The sequence below is a fragment of the Phoca vitulina genome, unplaced genomic scaffold (genome assembly GCF_004348235.1).
Source record: "Phoca vitulina isolate PV1807 unplaced genomic scaffold, GSC_HSeal_1.0 scaffold10, whole genome shotgun sequence".
In the NCBI taxonomy this organism is placed as follows: domain Eukaryota; kingdom Metazoa; phylum Chordata; class Mammalia; order Carnivora; family Phocidae; genus Phoca; species Phoca vitulina.
Genome location: NW_022589713.1, coordinates 26,429,622 through 26,455,915, shown reverse-complemented (window position 1 = coordinate 26,455,915; position 26,294 = coordinate 26,429,622). Strand labels below are relative to the sequence as shown.

The following is a 26,294-nucleotide window of genomic DNA, read 5'->3' as shown; positions in this document are numbered from 1 at the left end:
GGATGTCAACCCACGTGTTCTGGGTCTGGAGTCCATGCTCTTGACACTGCACAGGGTTGTACTCTGCCAAGTCTAGAGGGTCGGGATTGGAAGGGACAGTTTCCAGGTCTGAATCCAGGCCTTGTGTCCTCGCATAACTATCTGTTATTCTGTGTCTGTTTCTGTGTATTATTTGTCTGGTCTGACTTCCCTATTTGGCTGTGAGCTCCAAGAGAGGAGGGATATTATTTCTTCTTGATACATCTATATCCCCACTGCCTAGCACATGATAGGTGCTCAGGCAGTTCCTACCAGATGAATGGGTGAAGGCCGGGTCTCCTGTTATATAGTAGACGGCCTTGCAAGATGACAGTATCACAAATGGAAAAGCTGTGATTAGAACGTCATTGTCCTATATCCCAATCCAGTGCTCCTTCCCCCACATCATGCTGCCACCCTTCGTAGAGGCTTATTTGGAAGCAAAAGAATGGAAAATAAGACATTTTGTCAACCCAGTCTCAGTGCTTACTCTGTCAACCCAGCCTTGCCCTCCTCTCACCAATGCTGGCTTAAAAGATCAAGAAACAACTTCTATGGTGTCATATCCTGTCAGTCCATCTACAGCTAAGTATTCCTGCTTTGCACTCCCACTGTTGCTCTCTCATTCAGGCTCTTACCACCTGTTGCCAGACAGCTGCCTTGACCTCCTTAAGTGCTGCCCTTCCTCTTCATCAGATGTGGGCTCCTAGAGAGCAGGTTCATTTGTTATATCTCCATAGTGCCTGGCGTGGTTGGGGTTTTTGTATGATGTAGAAACTTAAAACATTTTTAAATTAATTCAATGACAATCCTTAAGTATAAGATTTGAGGATTGTGGTTTTTTAAATCTTAAATCAGGTCTTCAGTTTGTATTGCTTCTATCTTCTTAGTTGGAACAACATTCTATTCTTTCATCTGTGTGGGAAGATGAAACTATTGACCTATTAATAAGACTTATATTTTACTGTTTTTCTGGAAGTGGAATGTCTGGTTTCTTCTTCATACACCACATGTTTAATGATTACATACCAGGTACTGCTGTTTACGTCTTTCTCTGACTTACTGCAAAGAGTCAAGCTGACTATGGGAAATACGTACTAGGGATGTCTTATAGGCATTTCAAACTCATGTCTGATTTTGAATCATTACCTTTTCCCTCCAAATTGGCTCTTCCCTCTGTATTCATGATTTGAGTCAGTGGTGCTGATTCACCTAGTCGATCAAGCAAGCCCAAACCTAGAGAGATATATTGAAGGGATCAGGTTTAGTCTTGATCTTTAAGTTGAACACAATCTGGGAAGGTGAGTGCAAAACACACAGAACAAATTTATCTAGTATAACTTACAATAGATGTATGCATAAGGAATGGTGCATGTAAAGGGTGACTTGTTCTCTCTGAGTGGGACAGAGAAGATTATCCATAAAGGCAATGTTTGTTCATGCTGTTCCATCAAAATAGCTTAAAGGCACAGTGGGCTGTGAGACTGACTAGGTGGACTGAGAGGGAGTTGTAGTAAGTCCATGGCTGGACAAGGAGTGTGGGCTTTTTCAGCTGGCATTGAATGAGACTGTAAAGGGTTTTCTAAATAGGTGGGAGACATAATTAGATTTGTACTTTAGAAATCATAGTAGTACAGAGTATAGATCAGTAGGACAGCTTGAAGTTTTATTTCAGTCCTATAAGCTTAGTGGAGGCCTTCTGTAGGTCCCAGGTGCTTTATTGGGCATATGGATGTGGAGATGAATGATATACTGTCCCTGTCCTTGAGGAGCTTATAACCTAGCTGTGGAGACAGACATAAGCAGACAATTTTATTATAATGTGATAAGTGCTGTGATAGAGGTATATTCAAGGTGCTATGGAAGCCTAGAAAAGGATACTCAGCTAAAACTTAAGAGGTTTCCTAGAGGAAATGGTCCCTGAGCTGTCTCAAAGGATGAGTAGGCATTAACCAGCTAGGAAGGAGAGGACAGGCTCTTCTGGAGATGCTTCTTAGATTTGGGCTTGCTTAACTGACTGAGTAGATCACAGTGCCACTAACTCAGATCGGGAGTACAGCTGGAAGAGCCAATTTGGATATGAGTTTGAGATGCCTGTAGGACATTCCTAGTAGTAGACAGTCCCCTCAGTCAACCTGAGTCTTTGCAGTAGTCAGGATGACTTAACTAGTGCCTGAATTAAGGGTAATGCCAGGATGATGAAGAGAGAATGTGAGAACCGATTCAGAAGCCATATAAGAGGCAAAAGAGGACTTGGCATCCAATTATGTGTTGTACTAAAGAGAAAGGTATAATTGGTTGTGACTTGCTTATCTTTCATTGGATCCTTAGAGTAATCAAGACATATACTGAGCAGCTTTCCAGGAAGTAGGCACACTGTTAGTTCTCACTGTTCCATTTCTAACTGTGTGCAGGCAATATTCGGGATGTTTTACATGTATTAATTGATTTCATCCTCACAGCAGTGCTGTCAGTTATGTTCATTTTATAGATAAGGAAGCCAGGGTACAGAGTAACTTGCCAAAATTACACAGCAGAAAGTAGGAGAGCAGGATTTGAATCAAAACAATTTAGTTCTAGAGTCTGCTCTTTTAAGTACTGCACACAGTATTCTGCTTGTGAGTGGAGGTAACTTGGTAAAGGAATACATTTTTTTTGTTTTTCTTTTATTTATTTATTTGAGAGAGAGAGTGTGCAAGAGAGAGCACATGAGCACATGAGCAGGGGTTGGGGGAGTGTGGGGCAGGGGCAGAGGGAGAAGGAGAGGCAAGCTGACGACGCGGAGCTCTATCCCAGGACCCTGGGATCATGACCTGAGCCAAAGGCAGACAGATGCTTAACCAACTGAGCCACCCAGGCACCCCAAGAAATACGTTTTATGATCTATAATAAGAGTTCCTTTTCAACTTTTGACATCTGCAACAGAAGAATATGATTTTTGTTATATGTTCTGTATTTTTCATTCTGTAGCAACATTTATTACCCCACTTTAATAAGTGGACAGTGCTCCTCAGTGTCCAAATAAGTGTTCATATTGCAACAGATATTATATTTTATGCACTTGCATTCTTAGGGATGTCTTATTATTATCCTTTGTGAATTTGGACTTATGTGCAAAAGGGAAAAGAGATAAGGGCCAATGGAGAATAGTAACACAGAAATGGTACAGAGCCTTTATGCACCTTCTTGGTTGGGCATATGTAGTGGTGTCAGTTAAGATTATGATTCATAAAAATTTATTTTTAATTTTTTACACTTACGTCCTAAACATTTTTTTAAGTTCAGTGTACCACACATAAAGCTGATTGGAGGTTAGAAAATATCCTATTTTTTATTATTTCTAAAAAAATGAGAAGAAATAATACTGGAAAAAAGATGTCCCAGACTAAGAAAAAGGATTTATTTGAGACGGCATTTAGCATATTTTCAGGTTATCTTGTATTTGATTTAGCACCTCCCCTTTTTTGCTGTGCAGCTGAAGTGTAGTTTAAAAGTAAAAACTAAAAAAAATGTAAAAACTAACCAGGGCGCCTGGGTGGCTCAGTCCGTTAAGCGTCTGCCTTCCCCTCCGGTCATGATCCCGGAGTCCTGGGATCAAGCCCCACGTTGGGCTCCCTGCTTGGAGGGGAGCCTGCTTCTCCGTCTCCCTCTGCCCTCCCCCAACTCCTGTTCTCTCTCTGTCTCTGTCTCTCAAATAAAGAAATAAAATCTTTAAGAAAAAGAAGTAAAAACTAGGCATATGCAAGCCATAAAGGGAATCTCAACAAATCTCCAAAGATTGAAAATATATAATACATGTAACCTCTCCATGTGGAAATAAATTCAGTAACAGAAAGATAACTAGGAAATCCCCAAACATTTGAAAGTTAAATAACACATTTGATACTTTGTAAACATTTTAAAAAGACTAGTAAAATAAAAAAAGTTCAGGGCAGACTGGTCAAAAATGAAAAACAGAGGGCGCCTGAGTGGCTCAATCGGTTAAGTGTGTGCCTTCAGCTCAGGTCATAATCCCAGGGTCCTGGGATGGAGTCCTGCATCGGGCTCCCTGCACCGCAGGGAGCCTGCTTCTCCCTCTGCCTCTCTCTCTCCCTGTCTCTCATGAATAAATAAATAAAATCTTTTTTAAAAAATGAAAGAAAATATAAATGACTAATAGCAGGAATGACAAATGACACATCAGGGGCGCTTGGGTGGCTCAGTCCTTTAAGCGTCTGCCTTCGGCTCTGGTCATGATCCCAGGGTCCTGGGATTCAGCCCTGCTTCCAGCTCCCTGCTAAGCGGGGTGTCTGCTTCTCCCTCTCCCTCTGTTCCTCCCCTCTGCTCATGCACGCTCTCTCTCTCTCTCTCTCTCTCTCAAATAAATAAATAAATAATCTTAAAAAAAGGGGGGGTGCGCCTGGGTGGCTCAGTCGGTTACGCATCTGCCTTCAGCTCAGGTCGTGGTCCCTGGGCCTGGGATCGAGCCCCACATCGGGCTCCTTGCGCAGTGGTGAGTCTGTTTCTCTCTCTCCCTCTGCCCCTCCACCTGCTCTCTCTCTCTCAAGTAAATAGATAAAATCTTTAAAAAAAAGAAAAAGGACACATTACAATGAACCCTAATCAACCAGTGGGTTGAAGAAGAAATCACAGTGGAAAATAGAAAATATTTTGAACTGAATGATAATGAAAAGATGAGATTTCAAACTTGTAAGTCATAGCCAAAGCAGTTCCTAGAGGAAATGGTTTTAAATGAATCTATTAGGAAGAGCAAAAATCAGTGCTCTAAGCTTACATTTTAAGAAGCTAGAAAAAGAAAACCACACTAAATCCTAATGAAAAGGGTAAAATAATAAATACAAGAGCAGAAATCAGTGAACTAGAAAATAAATGAACAATATAGAAAAATCAACAGAGCCAAAAATTGGTCCTTTGAGAATATTAATAAATTTGATAAATCCCTGGCAAGACTGATGAAGAATAAAAGAGAGAAAACACAAATTGCCAATATTAGGAATAAGATAGGGAACATTTCTGTTGATCCTGTAGATATTTAAGCAGTTGTAAGAGAATATTATTAATAAACTAGATGAAATAGACAAGTTCCTTGAAATACTAGGAACTAGATTAGATACCTAAACTGTTATTTGAAATTTACAGGTAGAACATTACTTGTTAAAACTGAAAGCATTCTAATTCCTCCTTTACCATTCAGTTCTAGTTTCTTACTGAATAGTGAATTTTTATACGTGCAGTTACTATAAGGATCCCAGTATGCTTAAGTTCCATTATTTTTTCTTTGTAGGCTTGTTATGCTGCCTCTGCGATTGGATATCTGACAGGCAGGTAAACTAAAGTCTTTGTTTTATTTCAATTTCTTTTGAAGGCTATCTTAAACAGAGTTTCTTAAATGACTTTGTAAATGTGTAAAATGGCAAACTGAATTATATGGAGATACTTTTTCCTTGAGTGTTTTAAGGTTAGAAAGTCACATCAAGGGTGAAGCATTCAAATTCAGTTTAAAAAATTTGAGGCAGAGCATTACATTTCAGAATTATTTTCTGTCAGAGATCAAATGACATATTTATTTGTTAAAAAAATTTTTTTAAACACTTTTCTCCAAACAAAAATGTACTCAGCATCAAGAATTGGCTTTTGTATGCCATTAAATTGATTGGGCCCAAATATAATCTCTTCAAAATATGAAGAGGTTCAAAATATGAAAAGGTTAGTGAAATACAGTGTGAAGATGATAGGTATCTTCTTTCTTGCAGGAAAGACTAACATAATCTTTCCCTCGTTTCTTTTATAATTCAGAAAATATTCTAATAATTGCTTTACCAATTGTAGTAAAGACCTATATGTCCTCTTTTTGAAGTCCAAGAAGGTTGCCATGTTTCCTTCTAGAGTGATATTAATCAGCTATTGCATTTGACCTGCTTTTAATACAGTAAATTCTGTTTTGTTTCTAGGCCAGGCGTATGCCTTGTTGTTTCTGGCCCAGGTCTCATCCACGCTTTGGGTGGTATGGCAAATGCAAACATGAACTGTTGGTAATTAATTGTTATTCGTGATCTGGGGTGGGAAGACTTGGAATCAAGTGCTTGAGGGAATGGCTTAGTAAAAAATTAAGAAAAGTATTAGGAAGAACATAAAAAATATCAGCAATCTTACTTAGAGGTAAACACTGTTAACATTTTGGAGATTTTGGAAAACTTATGTGTAGAAGCATATGGGAATACACATATGATTAACTCATTGAGTCTACCCTGTATATAAACCTTTCAAGTAACATCTTCCTTCATTAAGATCTAGGTGTTTCTAGGGGTGCCTGGCTGGTTCAGCCGGTAGAGCATGCAACTCTTAATCTCAGGGTCATGAGTTCAAGCCCTGTTGGGCATGGAGCCTACTTAAAAAAAAAGATATGTGTTTCTAAACATATATGTAGAAGCATATGGGCATAGCTCTCTGTTTAAACTCATGGGAACTAGACAGTATATAATATGTGCTTCATCTAACGTCTTCTTTCATTGAGATTTTAAGTGTTTATAAACTTATGTGTAGAAGCTTGTGGGAATAGTCTCATGTTTAACTCATTAAAATGACACTGTGTATAAAACTTAAAAAAAACACACATTTTGGAGTTTTTGTGTGTGTGTGTGTATTTTTATCTCTCTATGTGAATGTGTGTACAAGTCCTCTTTAAGTGGAGAATTATTTTTTAAAGACCCCAGCTCCATATGTAAGAATGTATATCCAATTCTTCATCTTGTTTTGCATAATTAGCAAGACAATTGAAATTATATTTTTTGAGTTTGCTTTATAAGCTCCTTAGTACTTACTCTTTGACCTTGCCCTTAACCCCATCTTTGGCACTTTACCAATAAGATCATGTTAAAGGGGGTTATGTTCTAGTCAATTCATAAAATATTTCACCTTCCTAGTATAAAGGAAGATTAAATATTTAGATATTATTTAGATTAATATAGGAAGGGCATTGTTCACTTTCTTGCCATATGCCTCCTTTCCTTTTTTCATTCTTAGTCTTTCTCTTTCTTACCTACTTTAGGGTCTGATTTTTTTTTAGTAACTTTAAGTTTGCTGTATCTTTTCTTTAAGAAATTTATTACCGAGGAATTTCTCTTACTCCACCATTTCCAAGTAGACTCACCTAGGAAAGTGTGAAAAAAAAATTGTTTCCTCCTTTTAATTCCAAGACTAATGGGAAGGTCATAAAAATTTATTTTACATCACCACACGTAGAGGTTTAGCATCAGCATTCAGAAGGGCTTGGAAAGTGGGCGGCACGAAGGAAAAGCATTTACTATGAATTTCAACTTTTTCTGAAATTAAGGAAGGGTTCTCTTGTATCAGGTTGCTTCCTAAATCTGTTTTAATCTATGGTTTGTTTGTTTTAAAGATTTTATTTATTTATTTGAGAGAAAGAGAGAGCAGGTGCGTGTTCTCAAGTGCAGGGGAAGGGCAGCGGGAGAGGGAGAGAGAGAATCATAAGCAGACTCCATACCCATACAGAGCCTTATGGGGAGCTCAATCTCAGATCTCACGACCCTGAGATCAGGACCTGTGCCGAAACCAAGAACTTAACCGAGTGTGCCACCCAGGTGCCCCTAATCTATAGTTTTTAAGGGAAAGTGAAATTCTCTGTCTCTCTCAACATACATGGCTATTTCTTAATTGGCACTCTCCTGAGTATTTTACATGTCGATCTCATCTGTAATTCTCTTTTAAAACAATGACTATTTCAGGCCCTTGATTGTGATTGGTGGTTCTTCTGAAAGAAGGCAGGAAATGATGGGAGCCTTCCAGGAGTTTCCACAGGTACCCACTCTAAAATTTTTCTTAGAGTTTAGTAGCATAAATGTACGCTATTAAGATTTATGGAGAAGAGGGACGCCTGGGTGGCTCAGTCGTTAAGCGTCTGCCTTCGGCTCAGGTCATGATCCCGGGGTCCTGGGATCGAGCCCCGCATCAGGCTCCCTGCTCCTCCCTCCCCCATTCCCCCTGCTGTGTTCCCTCTCTTGCTGTGTCTCTCTCTGTCAAATAAATAAATAAAACCTTTAAAAATAAATAAATAAATAAATAAGATTTATGGAGAAGAAAACTCCTATCTGCAAAATACACAAAACAGAGGTACCTGAGGTAATTTAGAGGTAATTTTCCTTAACTACAAGACAGTCTCAGTGTGCATATTAAGGGAGATCAGGCTCTGCTTAGGAGCAGTCTTCCAAGAGATATAGCTTTTCGACAGGTTTTTAAACTCTGAAACTAAGTTCTTAAAGACTCAAGATGCAGGAATAAAAATGGTGTGGGACTATGCCTCCCAAACTTCAGAGAAGTAAAAAGTTGAGAGGAAAAGTCCTATGTAAAATGACTATCAGTAGACTGGACAAGTTCATTTTTATTTTAGAAGGCTGAAGGAGAATATTTAAAAATTTCTAAAAACTTAAAAGAATTTGTCAACAAAATTCTATAGTGGTTTGTTTTTTGTGTTTTTTTCTTTTTTTACTTTTTTTTAATATATTACAAGTACTACAGAGGTCTTCATAAATAGTTGCATAAAACAAAATGCTACAGCTTTAAGAATAGTTCTAGAAAGCAAATAGGTGAGAGTGAATGATTAACTCTTAAGAAAATATTTGTGCATTTCCAGCGCAAAGTTCTGAGCAAAGTTAAAACCTTAGGCAAAGTCTACTGGTTAATCCAGAAGTCATTGTGAGAACCTCAGAATATAAACATAGAATTTTCTCTATGATTTAAATTATTGTAAAATACTAGATCTTGGTATAGGTTGATGCAAAAGTTACACTTTTATCCCCTTGAAAGGGAATTGAAGTTTACTTAGTTAATGGTAAAGAGTAACAACCATTATTTAAAAGATGCTAATACGTTTGAAAAATAAGCAGAACAGATAAGTTATTTAAAAGGAAATTTAGGAGTGCCTGGGTGGTGATTAAGCGTCTGCCTTCAGCTCAGGTCATGATCCCAGCGTCCTGGGATCGAGTCCCATATCGGGCTCCCTGCTCGACAGGAAGCGTGCTTCTACCTCTCCCTCTGCTGCTCCCCCTGTTTGTGTTCCCTCTCTCGCTGTCTCTGTCTCTGTCAAATAAATAAATAAAATACTTAAAAAAAAAAAAAAGAAATTTAAACTTACTACAGAAACTTTATAGATGAAAAGAAAGCAGAGGATAATGTCTACTGCAGATATTTTTTTCTGAAAAGGAAAATAATAAAAGTTTATTAGGTGAAATTAAAAATGTGAAGAGAAAATCACTGATTTGATTTAAAATCCAAGTATCTGTTTTTGTGGAAATACTTTAGATGGCATGACCGGGAACAGACTGAAAATCTTAATTCTATCATGCTCATGGGACTAAGACTACCAACTTTCATACCAAAAAGTATCAAGAGACACCATTTCTATATATTGCTTAGAGTGCATTAAACAGTGAAAAATTAGCATTGCTGAATTGACACATCCCAAACAGCATAGCAGTAAAATATATAACAGGAAAACTGGCAGAAATGTAATAAGGATAGATTATAATTGTAACAAGATGAAGCAGGTGAAGTTTTGTATTCCTGGCTGTGGAATTTCTGGGTCCAGGGATATGCTCATTTTAATTTTTAGTGGACATTATCAACTTCCCTTCCCATTTATACTCTCACCAGCAGCTTAGGAGAGTGCCTGCTTTCCTGTGTGGTGGTAAATGCTGAGTATTATCAAAGTCTTTCATTTTTGCCAGTCTGAGAAATGAAAATGATGTCTTGTTTTTGATTTACTTCCTGAATCATACTGAGGTGGAAATTTGGGCTTTGCCTAGGCTTTTAAGAAACAGTCCAGGTAATGTATTTTCTCCATCTTTTCTCTGCACATAATAGAAAGTAATGATTTAACATTTTGTCTTCCTTCCGAAGAGTAATATGATCTGTGAGCTGAATTTTAAGTGATTTTCTTTCTGCATATAGGTTGAAGCTTGTAGATTATATAGCAAGTTCTCTGCCCGGCCGAGCAGCATAGAAAATATTCCCTCTATTATCGAAAAGGTAAAAGTATTTAATTATAAGTCCTCCAGGTCAATTGGTTTTTCTCAGTTGCTCATACCTGTGTTATTTGTATTCTCCACAGAATAAGCAACAATTTGGTATATATTCAGGCAGTCAAAAATGATAGTATTAAAGAGCTATTTATATTTTAATGTTTGCTGTCAATTCTAGAAACAGATAAAATAAATTATTTTTGAAAAAAGTTTCTCCTTCAGTTTTTAAAATTATTTTTTTAACTGTAGAAAAGTAAAAAGAAAGCTAAGATGAAACCCTGGGTAACCTTTCTCTTATGCTTTTGCAAGTTTAGTTTTGAAAATTAGTACTAATGCATATAAAACCATGCCTTAGTTGCCTAAACAGCATGTTATAAATTAATCTTAGTTAAGCAACATTTGTATGTGGAGTTACATTTGAGCTGTTTCAAAACCATGTGTTACATAGACCATTTGACACATATGATAACATCATGCAGAGTTTCTGAAAACTTAGCCAAGTCATTAGGACTAGAAGCAAGTAAAAGCACATGTTATAGAGTAAACACTTGGCAGGCAGAGCCTGGTGGATAATTTCTAAGACTATAATATGACATGAATTTTAAAACCCTAGGTGAGTATTTTCTTTCTTGTCGCTCCCCTTTTAAACAAAAATATCTTTTAAAATATATATAATCAATAGAGGGCATTTCAATTTTAGTTAGAATTGTTTATTTCCCCAACTGTGGATGTCCAGAAAAAAACAAAATAGTATTCCTTTCACAATTTTTAATTATCTTTGAGTGGATTATGTGATAAAGATTGAGAATTTTAAAATCGTTTCTTCTATTTGTAATTTAGGCAGTGAGAAGCAGTATTTATGGTCGTCCAGGTCCTTGTTATGTTGACATACCTGCAGATTTTGTGAACTTGCAAGTGAATGTGAATTCTGTAAAGTGAGTAATAGTTATACTGAAGTTCTTAATTGTGTTATTATGTTTACCTTTTTAACAATTTACCTAGCAGTTTATAAGTTAATCTTCATTTGTCTTAACTTTTAACAGTTTAATAATTAAACTAAATCCTAGCCAAAGGGTTTAATTCTCTTAATTAAAATGGTATTATTTAGGGGCGCCTGGGTGGCTCAGTCGTTAAGCGTCTGCCTTCGGCTCAGGTCATGATCTCAGGGTCCTGGGATCGAGCCCCGCATTGAGCTCCCTGCTCCGCGGGAAGCCTGCTTCTCCCTCTCCCACTCCCCCTGCTTGTGTTCCCTCTCTCGCTGTGTCTCTCTCTGTCAAATAAATAAATAAAATCTTAAAAAATAAAAATAAAATAAAATGGTATTATTTAGTAATTATTTGGGAGGTTAAATATTAAGTTAAATACATGAAGCTTCCTGAGCACTTATTTGAAATTATTCTTCCAGAGGCCGTAAATAATACATCCTCACTAATGTAGCAGGGGTGATTCAGAGTCTTCAAAGTGTAAACCAAGAGATGAGGTGACCACTGAAAAATTATTTAGGACTCAGCATAAAAAACTTTAGTCTTTCTGTCTGTCTCTGTGATTTAAAAATATTCCACTCAGGTGTTACTCTGATTTTTCACGTTCCTTAAATAAACACTGAGCAAATAAAAAGTATAAGAAACAATTTTTCACTGGTATCTAAGTCACCTCTGATAAGGGTGGATACTTAGGTTAAGACATCATCCCGGGTACCATTTAGTATATTCCTGCTGTTGTGGAGCAAGTGGTTCTCTAGTCACTGCAGAAAAACAGTGTGCATTTCTGTATATTCAGTATACCAAAGAGTTGTTTCTCTTTGTGAGAGTCAGACAAAAAGGACATCTACCCGGCATAATACCTGAACATGATAAAATATTACTGGGGGGAGGGAAGGCAGAGCTGAGTCTCTGGTAAGTTAACTCTGTAAGCCTTCTTTAGAATGTTTGTAAAGGTTGGGCGCCTGGGTGGCTCAGTCATTACGTGTCTGCCTTCGGCTCAGGTCATGATCCCAGGGTCCTGGGATCGAGCCCCACGTTGAGCCCCACGTCAGGCTCCACGTCAGGCTCCCTGCTCAGCGGGGAGTCTGCTTCTCCCTCTGCCCCTCCCCCATCATGCTCACACCCTCTCTCTCTCTCAAATAAATAAAATCTTTAAAAAAAAAGTTTAAAAAAATAAAATTTTTGTAAAGATTGAATGTCTTTTTTTGTTTTATATGCTCAAATTTTGTACAGTGTATGATGTTTATTAATTAAAATAAATGAAAACACTGAGGACTTGGTGTCCAGAAATACTTAACTATGACAGTTTTAAAATTTCTTTTCCTAATGCATATTGTATTATCAAAATACTGATTCTCCCAGTGAGATAGTTAAAGGCATGGACTTTGGAGACAGAATGACCTAGGTCAGTCCAGTTTCTGCCATATACCATCTGGGGACCCTGGGCAAGTTATTTTCTGAGTTTCCCTCCCCGCCCGCCAATGGTGAAATGGAGATAATGGTAGCTCCTGGCCTCATTGCTTTGAAAATTAAATGAGATTAAATGGCACATAGTATTAAACCCTGGCTCTGAATATGTTTTTACTCTTCTTACAGCAACTGTTACTACAGTGTAAAGCCATTAACTCAGATTTCCTGTCAGTGAATTACTGATTTGATTGGCTTTTAGGTGGTATTAGGGAGTAACTTAATTTACTAGATATGGTAGGGACATTATGGTTATATAGGAGAAAGTTTATCTTTTAGAGCTGCATGGAAAAGCTTTTAATTGCCTATAATTCACTTTAAAATGGTTCAAGAAACAAATTGATATGCATATTTGTATGTGTATATGTGAGGCAAGTGTGGTAAAATATTAGTTGTTGAATCCACATGGTGGGTATATGGAGTTTATTGTACTATTTTTTTCCTACCTTTTTATATATTTGGTATTTTCGTAGTAAAAAGTTTAAAACTTGGCCTCTTTTAATTAACAGAGCTCTTTATTTCCAGGTATGTGGAGTGCTGCATGCCACCTCCTGTTAGTATGGCAGAAACCTCTGCTGTGTACATGGCGGCATCTGTTATTAAAAATGCCAGACAGCCCCTTCTTATCATCGGGAAAGGTAGCCGCGAGTGGAACTCTAAATCTTGCTAGGCTGTTGAAAGAATACTGATTCTGTTTAGAAATTATCTTCATTATTTATTAACATATCTAATATTCGAAATCGGAGTATGAGTTCTTTTCATTTAGGATTATTTACTAATTTATCACAGAATTATTCTAGAATGCCCAGAGATCTTGCCCTTTTAAAAGAGTATCACCCATTCTGTTTCTTCAGTCTTATGTGTAAAATGTGTTTTTTCCATTATAAAAATAATATTTGATCATTATAAAAAATATTGGAAAATCCAGAAGATTAGAAAGAAGAAATCCCTTCATCCAAAGATAGCTGTTTTGGGGGCGCTTGGGTGCCTCAGTTGGTTAAGCGTCTGACTCTTCATTTCAGCTCAGGTCATGATCTCAGGGTTGTGAGATCAAGCCCGACATTGGGCTCCACAGAGCCTGCTTAAGATTCTCTCCCTCTTCCTCTCTCTCTCTGCCCCTCTCCCCTCCCTCATGCACTCTCTCTTTCTCAAAAAAAAAAAAAAAAAAGACAACTATTTTTAACATGTAATACTTTTCTATTCATTTCTGCATGTATATTTCATATATTGTGATCACACCATATAGACAGTTTTATTTATATTTTATTTCATTTAATATTGTAACAACATTTCTTCATGGTCTTCAAGTTTTTTCCTAAATATAATTTTAAGGTCTATTCATGTATATACTAACACTTCACTGACAGATATTTAAATCTTTGCCAGTTTTTTGTTTGTTTAGTATAGCTGTGACAAACATGTTTGTGCTTAAAGCTTTTTCCATATTTACAATTTATGATAGATTCCCAAAAAGAAAATTAAGTTAAAAGGTAATTCATATTTTAGGGGTTTTGGTACATATTGTCAAATTGCTTTCTCCCAAGGTATTATACCAACTTATACTCCTGTCAGCAAGTTATTATCCATTATATGTTCTAGAACTGAGGGGGCTGTGAGTCACCTATGACCATGTTAGTCAATTATCAACTACTGAGGAACTAACTACATAGAAACTAAAAATAATTTTAATGAAAATGGTGGACAACAGAAAAAAATCGAAGTCAGAGCTGAGTCGAATGAAGCTGTATGCTGTATTAGCTCTGTGGTCTTGGCAAACAACTACTTTGAGTCTCAATTACCTCACTTGTAAAACAGAGATATTAACTTCAACAGGATTGTTATGATTAAATAATAAGATAGGTAGAAGGAACTCAGTAGATGCTAGTTTTCATTCTTCTTTTAACCAGCATTTGATGAGTACTTACGATAAGGTAGGGATTATAGAAAACATTTGTAAGATATACAGAGGAGTAATGGTCCCTACCTAGAGATAGATTAGTAACAAATAAGTGCAGTGTACCCATAAGTGGTGTGTATAGAGAGGGTAAGGTGTATTCTCAAGGGAAGCAGCAACAATTTGCTCGTGTAGATGGTATGGAAAGACTCTGGAAGAGATGACGCTGCTGCACCTTGAATAGATGGATGATAGTTCACTGAGTGCACAGTCCAGGAAGAGAGAACTGGATGGACAAAGATATTGAGGCAAGAAAGAGAATACAAGGAAACTTTCTGGATGAAAAGAAGCTATTTTTCATCTGACATGTATGAGAAAAGATTTAAAGGTATTTTTATATGGGGGAGCATTATGTTGAATCTGAATGTACTAAACTAACGTCTCTTGTTAGAATTTCCATGCCTAGGGTAGGAGACTGTGCAGTCCACGTTAGCTGATGGTAGGAAGCAATGTGTGAGGTTAGAGAGAGCCTCTCTCTGTCAGAGCAAAGTCCTTCCTTGCCCACCTGGGCCTGTCAGTAAAGATACTGTATTTAGGGAATCGTGAGTAGTAATTCAGTAGGAACCATAGAACAGACAATTCAGAGCAGCAAGAGAGAAGAGATGCAACTTTTGTTTTGTAGTACACATTCTTCAGAATAATTGAGAATATTATTGGGGAGGAAATTAGAACTGTGGCTTTCTTAAACATTTTAAAATACCAAAGATAAAAACCATAGTTACAGTTTGTTTTGAGTGTAAGCAAGCCCTGTATAAACAAGAGATTATTTGAGAAGTTCTAAAAGCAAATTCGTGTGAGCTGTTTTAAGAATCACAGTGCCATGGGGTACCTGGGTGGCTCAGGTCATGATCCCAGAGTCCTGGGATCGAGCCCTGCATCAGGCTCCCTGCTCCGTGGGAAGCCTGCTTCTCCCTCTGCCACTCCCCTTGCTTGTGTTCCTTCTCTCGCTGTGTCTCTCTGTCAAAATAAATAAATAAAATCTTTAAAAAAAAAAAAAAAAAGGAATCACAGTGCCTGGACCATAACTGACTTGTGGAATCATTTGCATTGCTTGTAGGTGCTGCTTATGGCCATGCAGAGGAGGCCCTCAGGAAATTGGTGGAGCAATGTAAATTGCCATTTCTGCCCACCCCCATGGGAAAGGGCGTTATCCCTGATAACCATCCAAACTGTGTGGGTGCTGCCAGATCCAGGTGCGTGGCATTCTAGAGTTTAAGTACAGTGGCTTGGCAGATCTTAGGCTAATTTATTTCGTGACTTTAATGAATCTAGGAGAAGATCTGAAATGTAATTTTAAGCACACCTGTTTTTAGAGTTTTTAGACTTTTCAGAGCTTTAAAAGATGTTGTCTACTACCTTCTGACCCTCATGGTTTTAGATGGGAAGTCTGTAGTCATTTGAATCATTGTTCTTCTATATGTAATATGTTCTGTGGCTGCTTTCAGGATTTTTCTTTATCTTTAGTTTTCAGCAGTTTGATTATGTGTCTGGGTATGGTTTTCTTTTAGTTTATCCTGTTCTCTGATCTTCTTCAATCTATAAATTAATGTCTTTCACCAAATTTGTAGTTTTTGGCCATTATTTCTTCAAATTTTTTTTCTACACCAATCTCTTTCTCCTTTCCTGGGATAATGGAAATAGTAGACTTTTGATACTGTCCCATAGGTCCCTGAATATCTGTTCAATTCTTTTTTTTTTTCATCTTTGAAGTAGTTTATTAGAATTTCTTTTTTTTTTTTTTGGTTAAGATTTATTTATTTTAGAGAGAGTGAGCAAGGGGGGAGGGGCAGAGGGAGAGGGAGAGAGAAAATCTTAAGCAGACTCCACGCCCAGCATGGAACCCAACAGGGGGCTTGATCTCATGACCCTGAGATCATTACCTGAGCATTGGATGCCTAACCGACTGAGCCACCCGAGCACCCCTATTAGAAATTTCTTATATGAAATGTTTTTTATTTTTATTTGTTTTTAAGTAAACCTTTTATTTATCTTTTAATTTAAGTATAGTTGACATACAATGGGCATTAGTTTCAGGTGTACACCATAGTGATTTAACATCTCTGTACATTATGCTATGTTCTCTGTTTAGTTCTTTCCAGTGCTTTTGTCTCATATTTTATATTTCTCTGTTGAGAACTTCTATCTTCCCATTTATTTGAAGAGTATTTTTGTTTACTTTATGGAGCATATTATAATAGCTGCTTTAAAGTCTTTGTTTACTAATTTCAACATCTGGGTCATCACAGAATGGGAGTCTATTCATTTCTTTTGAGAATTGGTCACATTTTTCTGGTTCTTTTGTATATTGAGTATTTTTGGAATGTATCCTAGATTTTAAGTATTATGTTTCAAGATTCTAGGTCATATTTACATACTCTGTAGAATGTTGACTTTGTTTTAGCAAGCAATTAGCCTGGTTAAGTTCAGACTTCAAGGTCTGTCTTGCTAGTTTCAAAGCCTTTGCTATGTTCCTTTGGGTCTGTCCACACATACACAGCCCAGGTGTAAGCCCCAGACATGTGCCCGTTCATTCCCAGAACTAGAGAGTGTAAAAAAGATTGCAAGTGGCTGTAAATAATTGAATCAGTAATTTCAAGTATCATTAAACAAATCTATCCTTTCAGTTGTAGTTTTTACCTGTTTGTTAAATTGGGTCCCACAGGACCGATAACAGTATATGAAAATGGTATTTTGTGTATGATATCATCACTGAAGAAGACAAAAGCAAAAGAACAGATCCCCTGTGGAAAAATATAGGATAAAAGGGAAATAGCCAAGAAGCAGGAAAATGAGAAGTAAAAAAAAAAAACCCCACAGCAATTAATAAACTCTTCTGTAGAAAGGCAGAGACATTATTGATTGGGTCAATAATAATGACAGTTACATATATATATTATAAGAACAACATCTGAAACAAATGATACAGCATAAAATGAGCAAAGGTGTATGAGGTAAACAAAAACAAAACAAAGATGGCTATGTTAATATTAGTGTGGATATCAAAGTAAAAATTATTTTTAAAAATTAGAAGTTATATTGACAAGGATATTAAGATATATAAAATAAAACTATTAGCAATAAATTTGGTGAAGATTTTTGAATGCAATTTGGGAATATGAATCAGTTGTCTTAAAAATACCTGCTTCTAGGAATCAATATGAAATATGTATTAAGATTCAAGCATGGGGCACCTGGGTGGCTCAGTCGTTAAGCGTCTGCCTTCGGCTCAGGTCATGATCCCAGGGTCCTGGGATCGAGCCCCACATCGGGCTCCCTGCTCGGTAGAAAGCCTGCTTCTCCCTCTCCCACGCCCCCGGCTTGTGTTCCTGCTCTCACTCTCTCTCTCTCTCTCTGTCAAATAAATAAATAAAATCTTAAAAAAAAAAAAAAGATTCAAGCATAAGGATATGCAAACCAGGGGCACCTGGGTGGCAGTTAAGCATCTGCCTTCGGCTCAGGTCATGATCCTGAGGTCATGGGATCGAGCCCCGCATCAGGCTCCCTGCTCAGTGGAGAGTCTGTTTCTCCCTCTGCCCTCCCCGCCGCTTGTGTGTGCTCTCTCTCTCTCTCTCTTTCTCTCTCTCAGATGAATAAATAAAATCTTAAAAAAAAAAAAAGGACGTACAACCCAGTATTTATAAATTATCCAGTAATTGAGAAAAGTTAAAATAAATTACGTATATGTGTTCTGCAAAGTATATAGCCTTTCAAAATTGTATTTAAGGGGTGCCTGGCTGGCTCAGTCAAAGAGCATGGGGCTCTTGATCTCAGGGTTGTGTTTGAGCCCCACATCGGGTGTAGAGATTACTTAAAAAAAGTAAGATAAAACTTAAAAAAATAAAAATAAAAAAATAAAAATTTTAAGAAGAACCTAATGACAAAGGAAAATGTAATAAGCAAAAGTGCATGAGACAGTATTATAGCATATAAGCTCAACTATGTAAAAATATACTTGCATAGAAAGAAGACTAGATGAAAATATGGCAGGCTATTGATAATAGCTTTTAAGTTGATAGTATTATTGGGTGAAATTCTTTTTCTTTATGCTTTTTCTGTTTTATTGAGATTATCTACAGTAGACTTGTAGTAATTTTTCCCAGCAATTGCACTACTGGGTATTTACCCCAAAGAAAGAAATGTAGTGGTCTGAAGGGGCACGTGCACCCCAATGTTTATAGTAGCAATGCCCACAAAAGCCAAACTATGGAAAGAGCCTAGATGTCCATCAGCGGATGAATGGATAAAGAAGATGTGGTATACATATACAATGGAATATTATGCAGCCATCAAAAAATGAAATCTTGCCGTTTGCAACAACGTGGATGGAACTAGAGGGTATTATGCTAAGCGAAATAAGTCAGTCAGAAAGACAAGTATCATATGACCTCACTGATATGTGGAATTTGAGAAACAAGGCAGAGGATCATAGGGGAAGGGAGGGAAAAATGAAACAAGATGAAACCAGAGAGGGAGACAAACCATAAGAGACTCTTAACCTCAAGAAACAAACTGAGGGTTGCTGGAGTGGAGGGGGGTGGGAGGGATGGGGTGGCTGAGTGATGGACATTGGGGAAGGTATCTACTATGGTGAGCACTGTGAATTGTGTAAGACTGATGAATCACAGACCTGTACCCCTGAAACAAATAATACATTATATGTTAATTAAAAAAAATTTTTTTAAAGTAATAAACAATGAAATAGGTATAGTTTTATAATATTTTTCTTCTTATTTCATCTTTTAGATTACTATTTAAATAGAATTGGCTTCATAATTATTTTGGTTTGAAAGATCAAATTTACCCTAGAAGCTGATTCTGAAGAGTAAAATAAAATAAACTCCAGATTATTTAAACTTTTCTAAATACTTTAGAAATTAATTTTAGAATAATTCAAGTCAGAAATGTAGATACACTTTTTATATCATAACAGATTTTTCTTTTTAATAGGGCTTTGCAATTTGCTGATGTAATCGTATTATTTGGTGCCAGATTAAACTGGATTTTGCACTTCGGACTGCCTCCAAGGTATCAGCCAGATGTGAAGTTTATCCAGGTACTCAGAGCAGAGAGATTTAAAATCAGCGCTGTGATTTACTGTTCTCAGCTATTATCAGCTCTGCTTTCTTCTTGGCTTTTGTAGCTTTTTATAAATTATCTAACATAATTACAGGTACCAAAGTAAGCTGCCTTTTCAAGTCTATGAAACATAATATGCTGCTTTACTTCTAACCAGAAAACCTTTCAAAACCAAGTTTTAAATAGTTTGAAAAGCACAATTTGCCTCTTTTTCATAGTTCAGGTTTATTTAAAGGTAGACAAAAGGGGTTCAAATAGAATGGTAGATTAGAACAAAACATTCAACATTGTTAGGGATTGAGTTGTCCTTTTAGATGCCAAATTTTTCAAACACCCTTTGGTTGGAAATCTCTAAATGCTGCTTTTACTTGTCACTAAACAGAGTGGAATATACTCTGACCTCACTTTAATGGTTCTTGTATCATTATGAATCTCTTTTTAAGCCAGTTTCCTTATTGGTGTAGAAGGTACTGCCTGGGTGGCTCAGTTGGTTAAGCAACTGCCTTCGGCTCAGGTCATGATCCTGGAGTCCTGGGATCAAGTCCCACATCAGGCTCCCTGCTCAGCAGGGGGTCTGCTTCTCCCTCTGACCCTCTTCCCTCTCATGCTCTCTGTCTCTCATTCTCTCTCTCTCAAATAAATAAATAAAATCTTTAAAAAAAAAAAAGTAAAGCACATTTTTGGTCCCCACTTCAGATCTACTGAGTTCAGAAACTCAAGTGGACTTTTGCAATCTGTGGTTTAACAAGGCTACCAGGTGATTCTGATAGCTCACATTTGAGAACTGCTCTAAGTAGCAATTCCAGTGTAATTAAGTAGAACCTTATTGATTAGATTAAAAACTATAATTGGTCAAGTCAAATGCATTCCTGTGTATAATAGAACAATACCCAGATCTACAGAGTAGATATTAAAATGAAGGAAGATGATGAGGTTTCTGTCCTAGCTGTGATACTCATAGTTCTATGGATTTTTACTTTTATTAAGAAATTTCTTGGGGCGCCTGGGTGGCTCAGTTGGTTGGATGTCCAACTCTTGATATCGGTTCAGGTCTTGATCTCAGGGTCATGAATCCAAGCCCTGCATTGGGCTCCATTCTGCTCGTGGAGCCTACTTAAAAAAAAAAATTTCCTGAATATCAAATCTTCAGTTCATTTATTCAGCCTTAATTGACTTCTTTGAGATTTTTAAGAATAAGCATGGCTCGTTCTTAAGCTTTATCTCTTTTTTAGGTTGATATCTGTGCAGAAGAATTGGGGAATAATGTAAAGCCTGCTGTGACTTTGCTAGGAGACATAAATGCTATCGCTAAACAGGTAAGAGCGTTTGCCTAGGTTTTAGTTTATGTGGATTGGTCTTTAGGGAATAGTCAGTTCCTAAAAATGTTTCAACCTTGATTCACTTGGTGACAGGTTTATTAATATCTATTTTAAATAAAATTTATGATGGAAAGCTATTCTTAAATATAACTTTGGAACTCACTAAATCCAACTGCTTATATATAGATCATTTTTATGTAAATTAAGCATTTTTGGAAGGCGATTAAGACTTAAAGGCATTCAGTAGGCAAACAGTGATTTAGTAAGTAGGATTCAGCTGTCTGAAAAATTATAATACAACTTCCAGAAGAACTGAACTTAGAACCAAGAAATGTCTTTATGTACTGGAAAAATCTAAGTATTTCTTTAGAAAATAAAGAGATTTTTACTCTTCAAATGGTACTTAGTGACTTGTCAAGATTCTTTTTATTTGTACATAATTTATATATATCACTGTAACAGGAGATAAAATATAGTCACAATTATTACTTGATTTTGGATACAAATTGGTATTGTTATCATGATTATATAATATTATGAAGCATCCTCCAATCACATATTAAATCATCCTAGAGCATTTGGTCTGTATCTCAGGAATCCCTGGGTATTTGGGGTTGTTGTCCTTCCCACAAGGATTCTATGATTTTCCTTCTAGTGTCAAAGGCTGAGGAGGGCATAAAAGCCCCTGCCTGTGAGGTGTGGAGAAGGTAGCATTTCCCCTGTGTTCTATGGAAATTCCAACTTTTGGTGGAAGTCCACACTGACCCAAACAGAAGCTTTCCATGTTGCCTATTTATCAGTTGTTAGCCGCCTAGAGGAAAAACAGTGTGAGTGATGTGAATGGCAGGATAGTATAGCAGTATTGTCTTCTTTAATAAGAGATTGTTGTGTTAATATGACTTAAGTTTATTTTCAAAAAATAAAAAGCCTGGTTTTTTAGCTTTTAGAACAATTTGATAAAACACCATGGCAGTATCCTCCAGAGAGCAGCTGGTGGCAAACTCTGAGAGAAAAAATGAAGATCAATGAAGCTGCATCCAAGGTAATTTGAGATTCACAGAAACTCAAGACCACTTCTGGTTCATGGCTCAGTTAGCTCTGTCATAATATGACTTATGCATTCCTAAAATCACCACGCTATATGAAATCATGCAGTAAAAACCACAGGGCTCATGGGAAAAAGGGTTTAGAGGCACAGCTCTCAAAAACTTTGTGAAATGTTAAGATAGGAACCTAATAAAAATGGCGGCAGAGGGACGCCTGGGTGGCTCAGTCAGTCAAGTGTGTGACTCTTGGTATCAGCTAAGGTCATAATCTCAGGGTCTTGGGATCGAGCCCCCCTTGGGCTCTGTGCTCAGTGGGGAGTCTGCTTGAGATTCTCTCACTCTCTGTGTGCCCCTTCCCCCCCACTTGTGCACACACATGTGTGCCCGCACACACTCTTGCTCTAAAATAAATGAATAAATCTTCAATAAATTAATAAAAATGATGGCAAAGTTTTATACATGTTAAGTGGTTAAGAAATATATATTTCAATAAATACGGTGCTTTTCCTTGAAGAAGACCTGAAGTCTCTTGTGGAAGTAGGCATTGGAAGGGTTGCAACTTGTTGAATTAGTGTGAAGTGGTAGAAGGAGACCAATCTGACATTGGACAGAAAGTTGTAAGAACCTATATGAATGGGTAGAGCTCACTGTCCTCAGTTTGACCTTGGCCCCAAATCATAATTAAGACATCTTTTGGAATCTTAAATCTTGGAGCATATTTTTCTACCATTAAGATAAAAGTCCTTCAAGCAGGCATGTATAATAGATAGGTATTTCATCAAAATTGAAAATTTGATCTAATATACAGCCTTCTTTTTCTTTGTTAAAAAAATTTCAGCGTTATTGAGGTATAATTGACATATGAAATTGTAAGATATTTAAAGGTACGTCATGGTGATTTTATATGCATATACATTGTGGTAGGATTCCCCCTCCCCCATCTACTTCATTAACACATCCATCACCTCACATTTCTTTTCTTTTTTTTGGTGGAGACCATTTATGGCCCTTTCAGATTAACTTTTTTTTTTTTAATTAAAGATTTTTATTTATTTGACAGAGACACAGCGAGAGAGGGAACACAAGCAGGGGGAGTGGGAAAGGGAGAAGCAGGCTTCCCACGGAGCAGGAAGCCCAATGTGGGGCTCGATCCCAGGAGCCTGGGATCATGACCTGAGCCAAAGGCAGACGCTTAACAACTGAGCCACCCAGGCGCCCCTCAGATTAACTTTTATATCACTACTGGAAATTGTTTTGCAACTTTCTCATCTGCACTCATGGCTTTGCCTGATATCTAAAGGCTTTGGAAGTTGTAGTAATGTGTGAAACTACCACATCATCCACTACTACTAGCAGTGAAATGAATCACTTCTGCAGGATGTGGTGATTTCTGTTTAGAGTCTTTGTATATAGGTAGAATTTTTTCTTTGTGAGAAAGGTTGTTCTTGATTTTTTTCGATGTTTTGTGTATTTCTATGTATCTTGGTTCAGCTGGGTGCAGTTTTCTGTGTTCATGTAGTGTTTCTCACTGACAGAATCCTGCATAAGCAAATACGAAATTTGAGTTATTCTCATATTGTTCCCTAATAGGTCAGACATCTTGGAATAAATTCACATTTTCAAAACTAGCAGAATTAATTATACGTAATTTTGTGTCTCATTGGAATTTTAATCAGTGGCTGTTTCTATCAAGAGCCAGGCTCAATTCTGTTTTCCTGAATGGTGTGATGATTAATCCCTTCTTTTCCCTAGGAATCATATTAGTTTAAGATGGAAGGAACTTGCCTCTCTTCCTGGCACAGGAGTATAGGAGGGTGCCTCATCCGTTTTACGTATAATCTCCAACAGGCCAGAATAGCACAAGTGGAGAGGCAGTGCTGGGAGCACATGAGATTGTTGCTGCTGAAGCCCCATGTGTCTCTCTCTCTACTCTAGAAGGCATATAGCTAGACAAAGGCACTTACCTTGCTCTATTCAGAGACTCTTTGAAATAGTGGGTGAAGCATATCCTCTTTACTCTCCAGTGCATGTGGAGAAGAACCAGATTTTCAGATTTTCTAGAATCCTGACTTCATTTTTATTTTAAGTTTAAGGGCATATTTCAGATTAAAATATTCTAGAATAAAATTTTTATTTTTTGTAATGCAGTGTTTTCTTAAAAGTGCTCAAATAAGACTGTTTAGTTTTGTTTAACCCAGTGTTTCCAGCTATCTTTACTGTAGGACTTGTCTCGCTCTAGGATGCTATTGTGCATGGTGGGTGTCCAGGAAGAAAGCTATTCCCTGGTTTATTTGATTGTGTCCCAGACTGGGTCTGTGGGTCCCCTTTTTCTTAGCATGTCCCACAGGCCTGTTCACAGATCCATTAGCTTCTCAGCGTGGTGATTTGGGAACCTCATAGCTCGTTCTTGTTGCCTATTTCCAAATAAGTTTGGTAGTAGCTTATTGACATTGCTAATTTTTCACTGTATCTCAATCTAATTTGATTATGTTTCCCTCAAATACTTTAGGAATTAGCTTCCCAAAAATCCCTGCCTATGAATTATTACACAGTATTCTACCATGTTCAAGAACAACTACCCAGAGACTGTTTTGTGGTAAGCGAAGGAGCAAATACTATGGATATTGGACGCACTGTGATTCAGAACTACCTTCCTCGTCACAGGTGAGGCTTCCAGGAAAGAAATTATAATGTGTTAAATTGGAAACTATAGTAGTGCAGGTTCATAAAACATTTGAGAATTACACATATTCAGTGTATAAGGACATATTTCATAAAAGTATTCTTAGGTAAGATTTGGTAGAGTTTTTATGCTTGATATGTCTTCATGATCATGTGATAATTTGTATACTTAGTATATTCGTAGTCTTTCAAGCAATCATGAGAGACTTTTTCCACCCATTCTGCTTATCCTTGACTAATTGGTTCCTCATAATCTAAAAACTTTATATTAAAGACAGAGAATGTTTTTATTGTTCTTTATTTTACACACATATATGACTCGATTTGTGCCAACCCCACCATCAGCATGCCCCAGAGGGTTTCATTTTAGCTTTGTTCCCCAACAGGCTCGATGCTGGTACTTTTGGAACAATGGGAGTTGGTTTGGGATTTGCCATTGCAGCTGCTATAGTGGCTAAAGATAGAAACCCAGGGCAACGTGTCATCTGTGTGGAGGGAGACAGTGCATTTGGGTTTTCTGGCATGGAGGTGGAAACCGTCTGCAGGTAAAACAGCATTTCTTTCTCCAAAATATAAAAAATTACACATAAAGACTCACTCGCTTAACAGTGCTTACCAGGTGTTCACCATGTGCCAAGGGCCCTTGTACATAGCTCTGTGCTGCGTCCTGAGAATACTGGTATGAAATAACCCCAGCATCTTTCTCATCCAGGTTAGTGTGTTCATGACCCTTTACTACATGCCCAAACCTGCAAAACTGTGACGAGTGGTTTTGAGATCACTGCAAAAAGTTCTGGTCTGAGAAAAGCTTGTTTTCTGCAGGGAGACAGCAGAGCTTTGTGGTTAAGAGTACAGCCTCTGGGTCACATGGCCTGAATTTAAATACTGGCTTGACCACATCAGAGCCAGATGATGCGGGTGATGCAGGTTAAGTTCCTTTACTAAGCTTTAGTCTCCTCCGAAATAGGGAGAGGAATAGTAATAGTTCCTACCTTAGAGGACAGTTGCGAGGAACAAATGAGGTAATCTAGATAAAGCTCGAGATGACTGCTCACTCAGTGTGAGCTGTTGATTCTGTTTCTAGTTGTGAGGATTCATGGAGAAACTCATGAGCTATAGATCCTACTATATAAGTATATATTTTTTCTCCCTAGTTATTCAAACTGTGGTAAAATCATTCTGTATTCTTAGCCAGGACTCTGATTAGAGCTTGTTTGTAAATCATGTTTTGGGGGCTTTCAGAGCTTTGGCATATAACACTTTAAAGATCAGAGGGAAAGTATGTACTTGTTAGAGTGTCTGTATTGACAGACAAGTGATACACACCAAAAAGATGATTTATGGGAAAGCTGGCCTTCTAGAGAGTCATGATTCCCTTTGAGCATGGAGAGCAAGTAGTTACCACAATCCTGTTATGTAACAGTATGCATTTTAGTTTTATTTTTACACCTGGTCTCAGAAATTAGGTCTGTAGAAAATAAACCCCATGTTCTTTTGTCAGTCATTAATGAAGTTTAATCATCTTTTTTTGTCTTTATAATACCATTTAGCACATTATTAAATATTCTCTTTTTCTCTACTTATTACACCATATAATGTTTTTCTAATTTTGGGTGAAGTGGATTGAGAGAAGAGAATGTATGCTAGTCACTTATATGTCTCCCACAGCATCTAGCAAGTGCTAGTTATCTATGAGAAGCTCAGTAAATAGA

General features: G+C 37.3%; 1 protein-coding gene across 6 annotated transcripts in view; it reads left to right on the top strand.

Annotated features, from left to right (window-relative positions):
- The window catches only part of HACL1 (2-hydroxyacyl-CoA lyase 1), a 50,901-nt gene that overhangs the window by 707 nt on the left and 23,900 nt on the right, over positions 1-26,294 (top strand). For 5 of the 6 annotated variants that reach the window (XR_004300093.1, XR_004300094.1, XR_004300092.1 and 2 more), the window contains exons 3-14: positions 5,303-5,343; positions 5,970-6,050; positions 7,764-7,836; positions 9,985-10,062; positions 10,896-10,990; positions 13,031-13,143; positions 15,517-15,652; positions 19,407-19,512; positions 20,768-20,851; positions 21,795-21,896; positions 24,410-24,564; positions 24,969-25,127. Coding sequence is in view for 2 of the 6 variants with exons in the window: in XM_032408739.1 (XP_032264630.1) it covers positions 5,303-5,343; positions 5,970-6,050; positions 7,764-7,836; positions 9,985-10,062; positions 10,896-10,990; positions 13,031-13,143; positions 15,517-15,652; positions 19,407-19,512; positions 20,768-20,851; positions 21,795-21,896; positions 24,410-24,564; positions 24,969-25,127 (1,223 nt within the window). In the remaining 4 variants the exon portion in view is untranslated. The remainder of the gene's footprint in view (positions 1-5,302; positions 5,344-5,969; positions 6,051-7,763; positions 7,837-9,984; positions 10,063-10,895; positions 10,991-13,030; positions 13,144-15,516; positions 15,653-19,406; positions 19,513-20,767; positions 20,852-21,794; positions 21,897-24,409; positions 24,565-24,968; positions 25,128-26,294) is intronic. The other variant, XR_004300095.1, reaches the window with a different exon arrangement.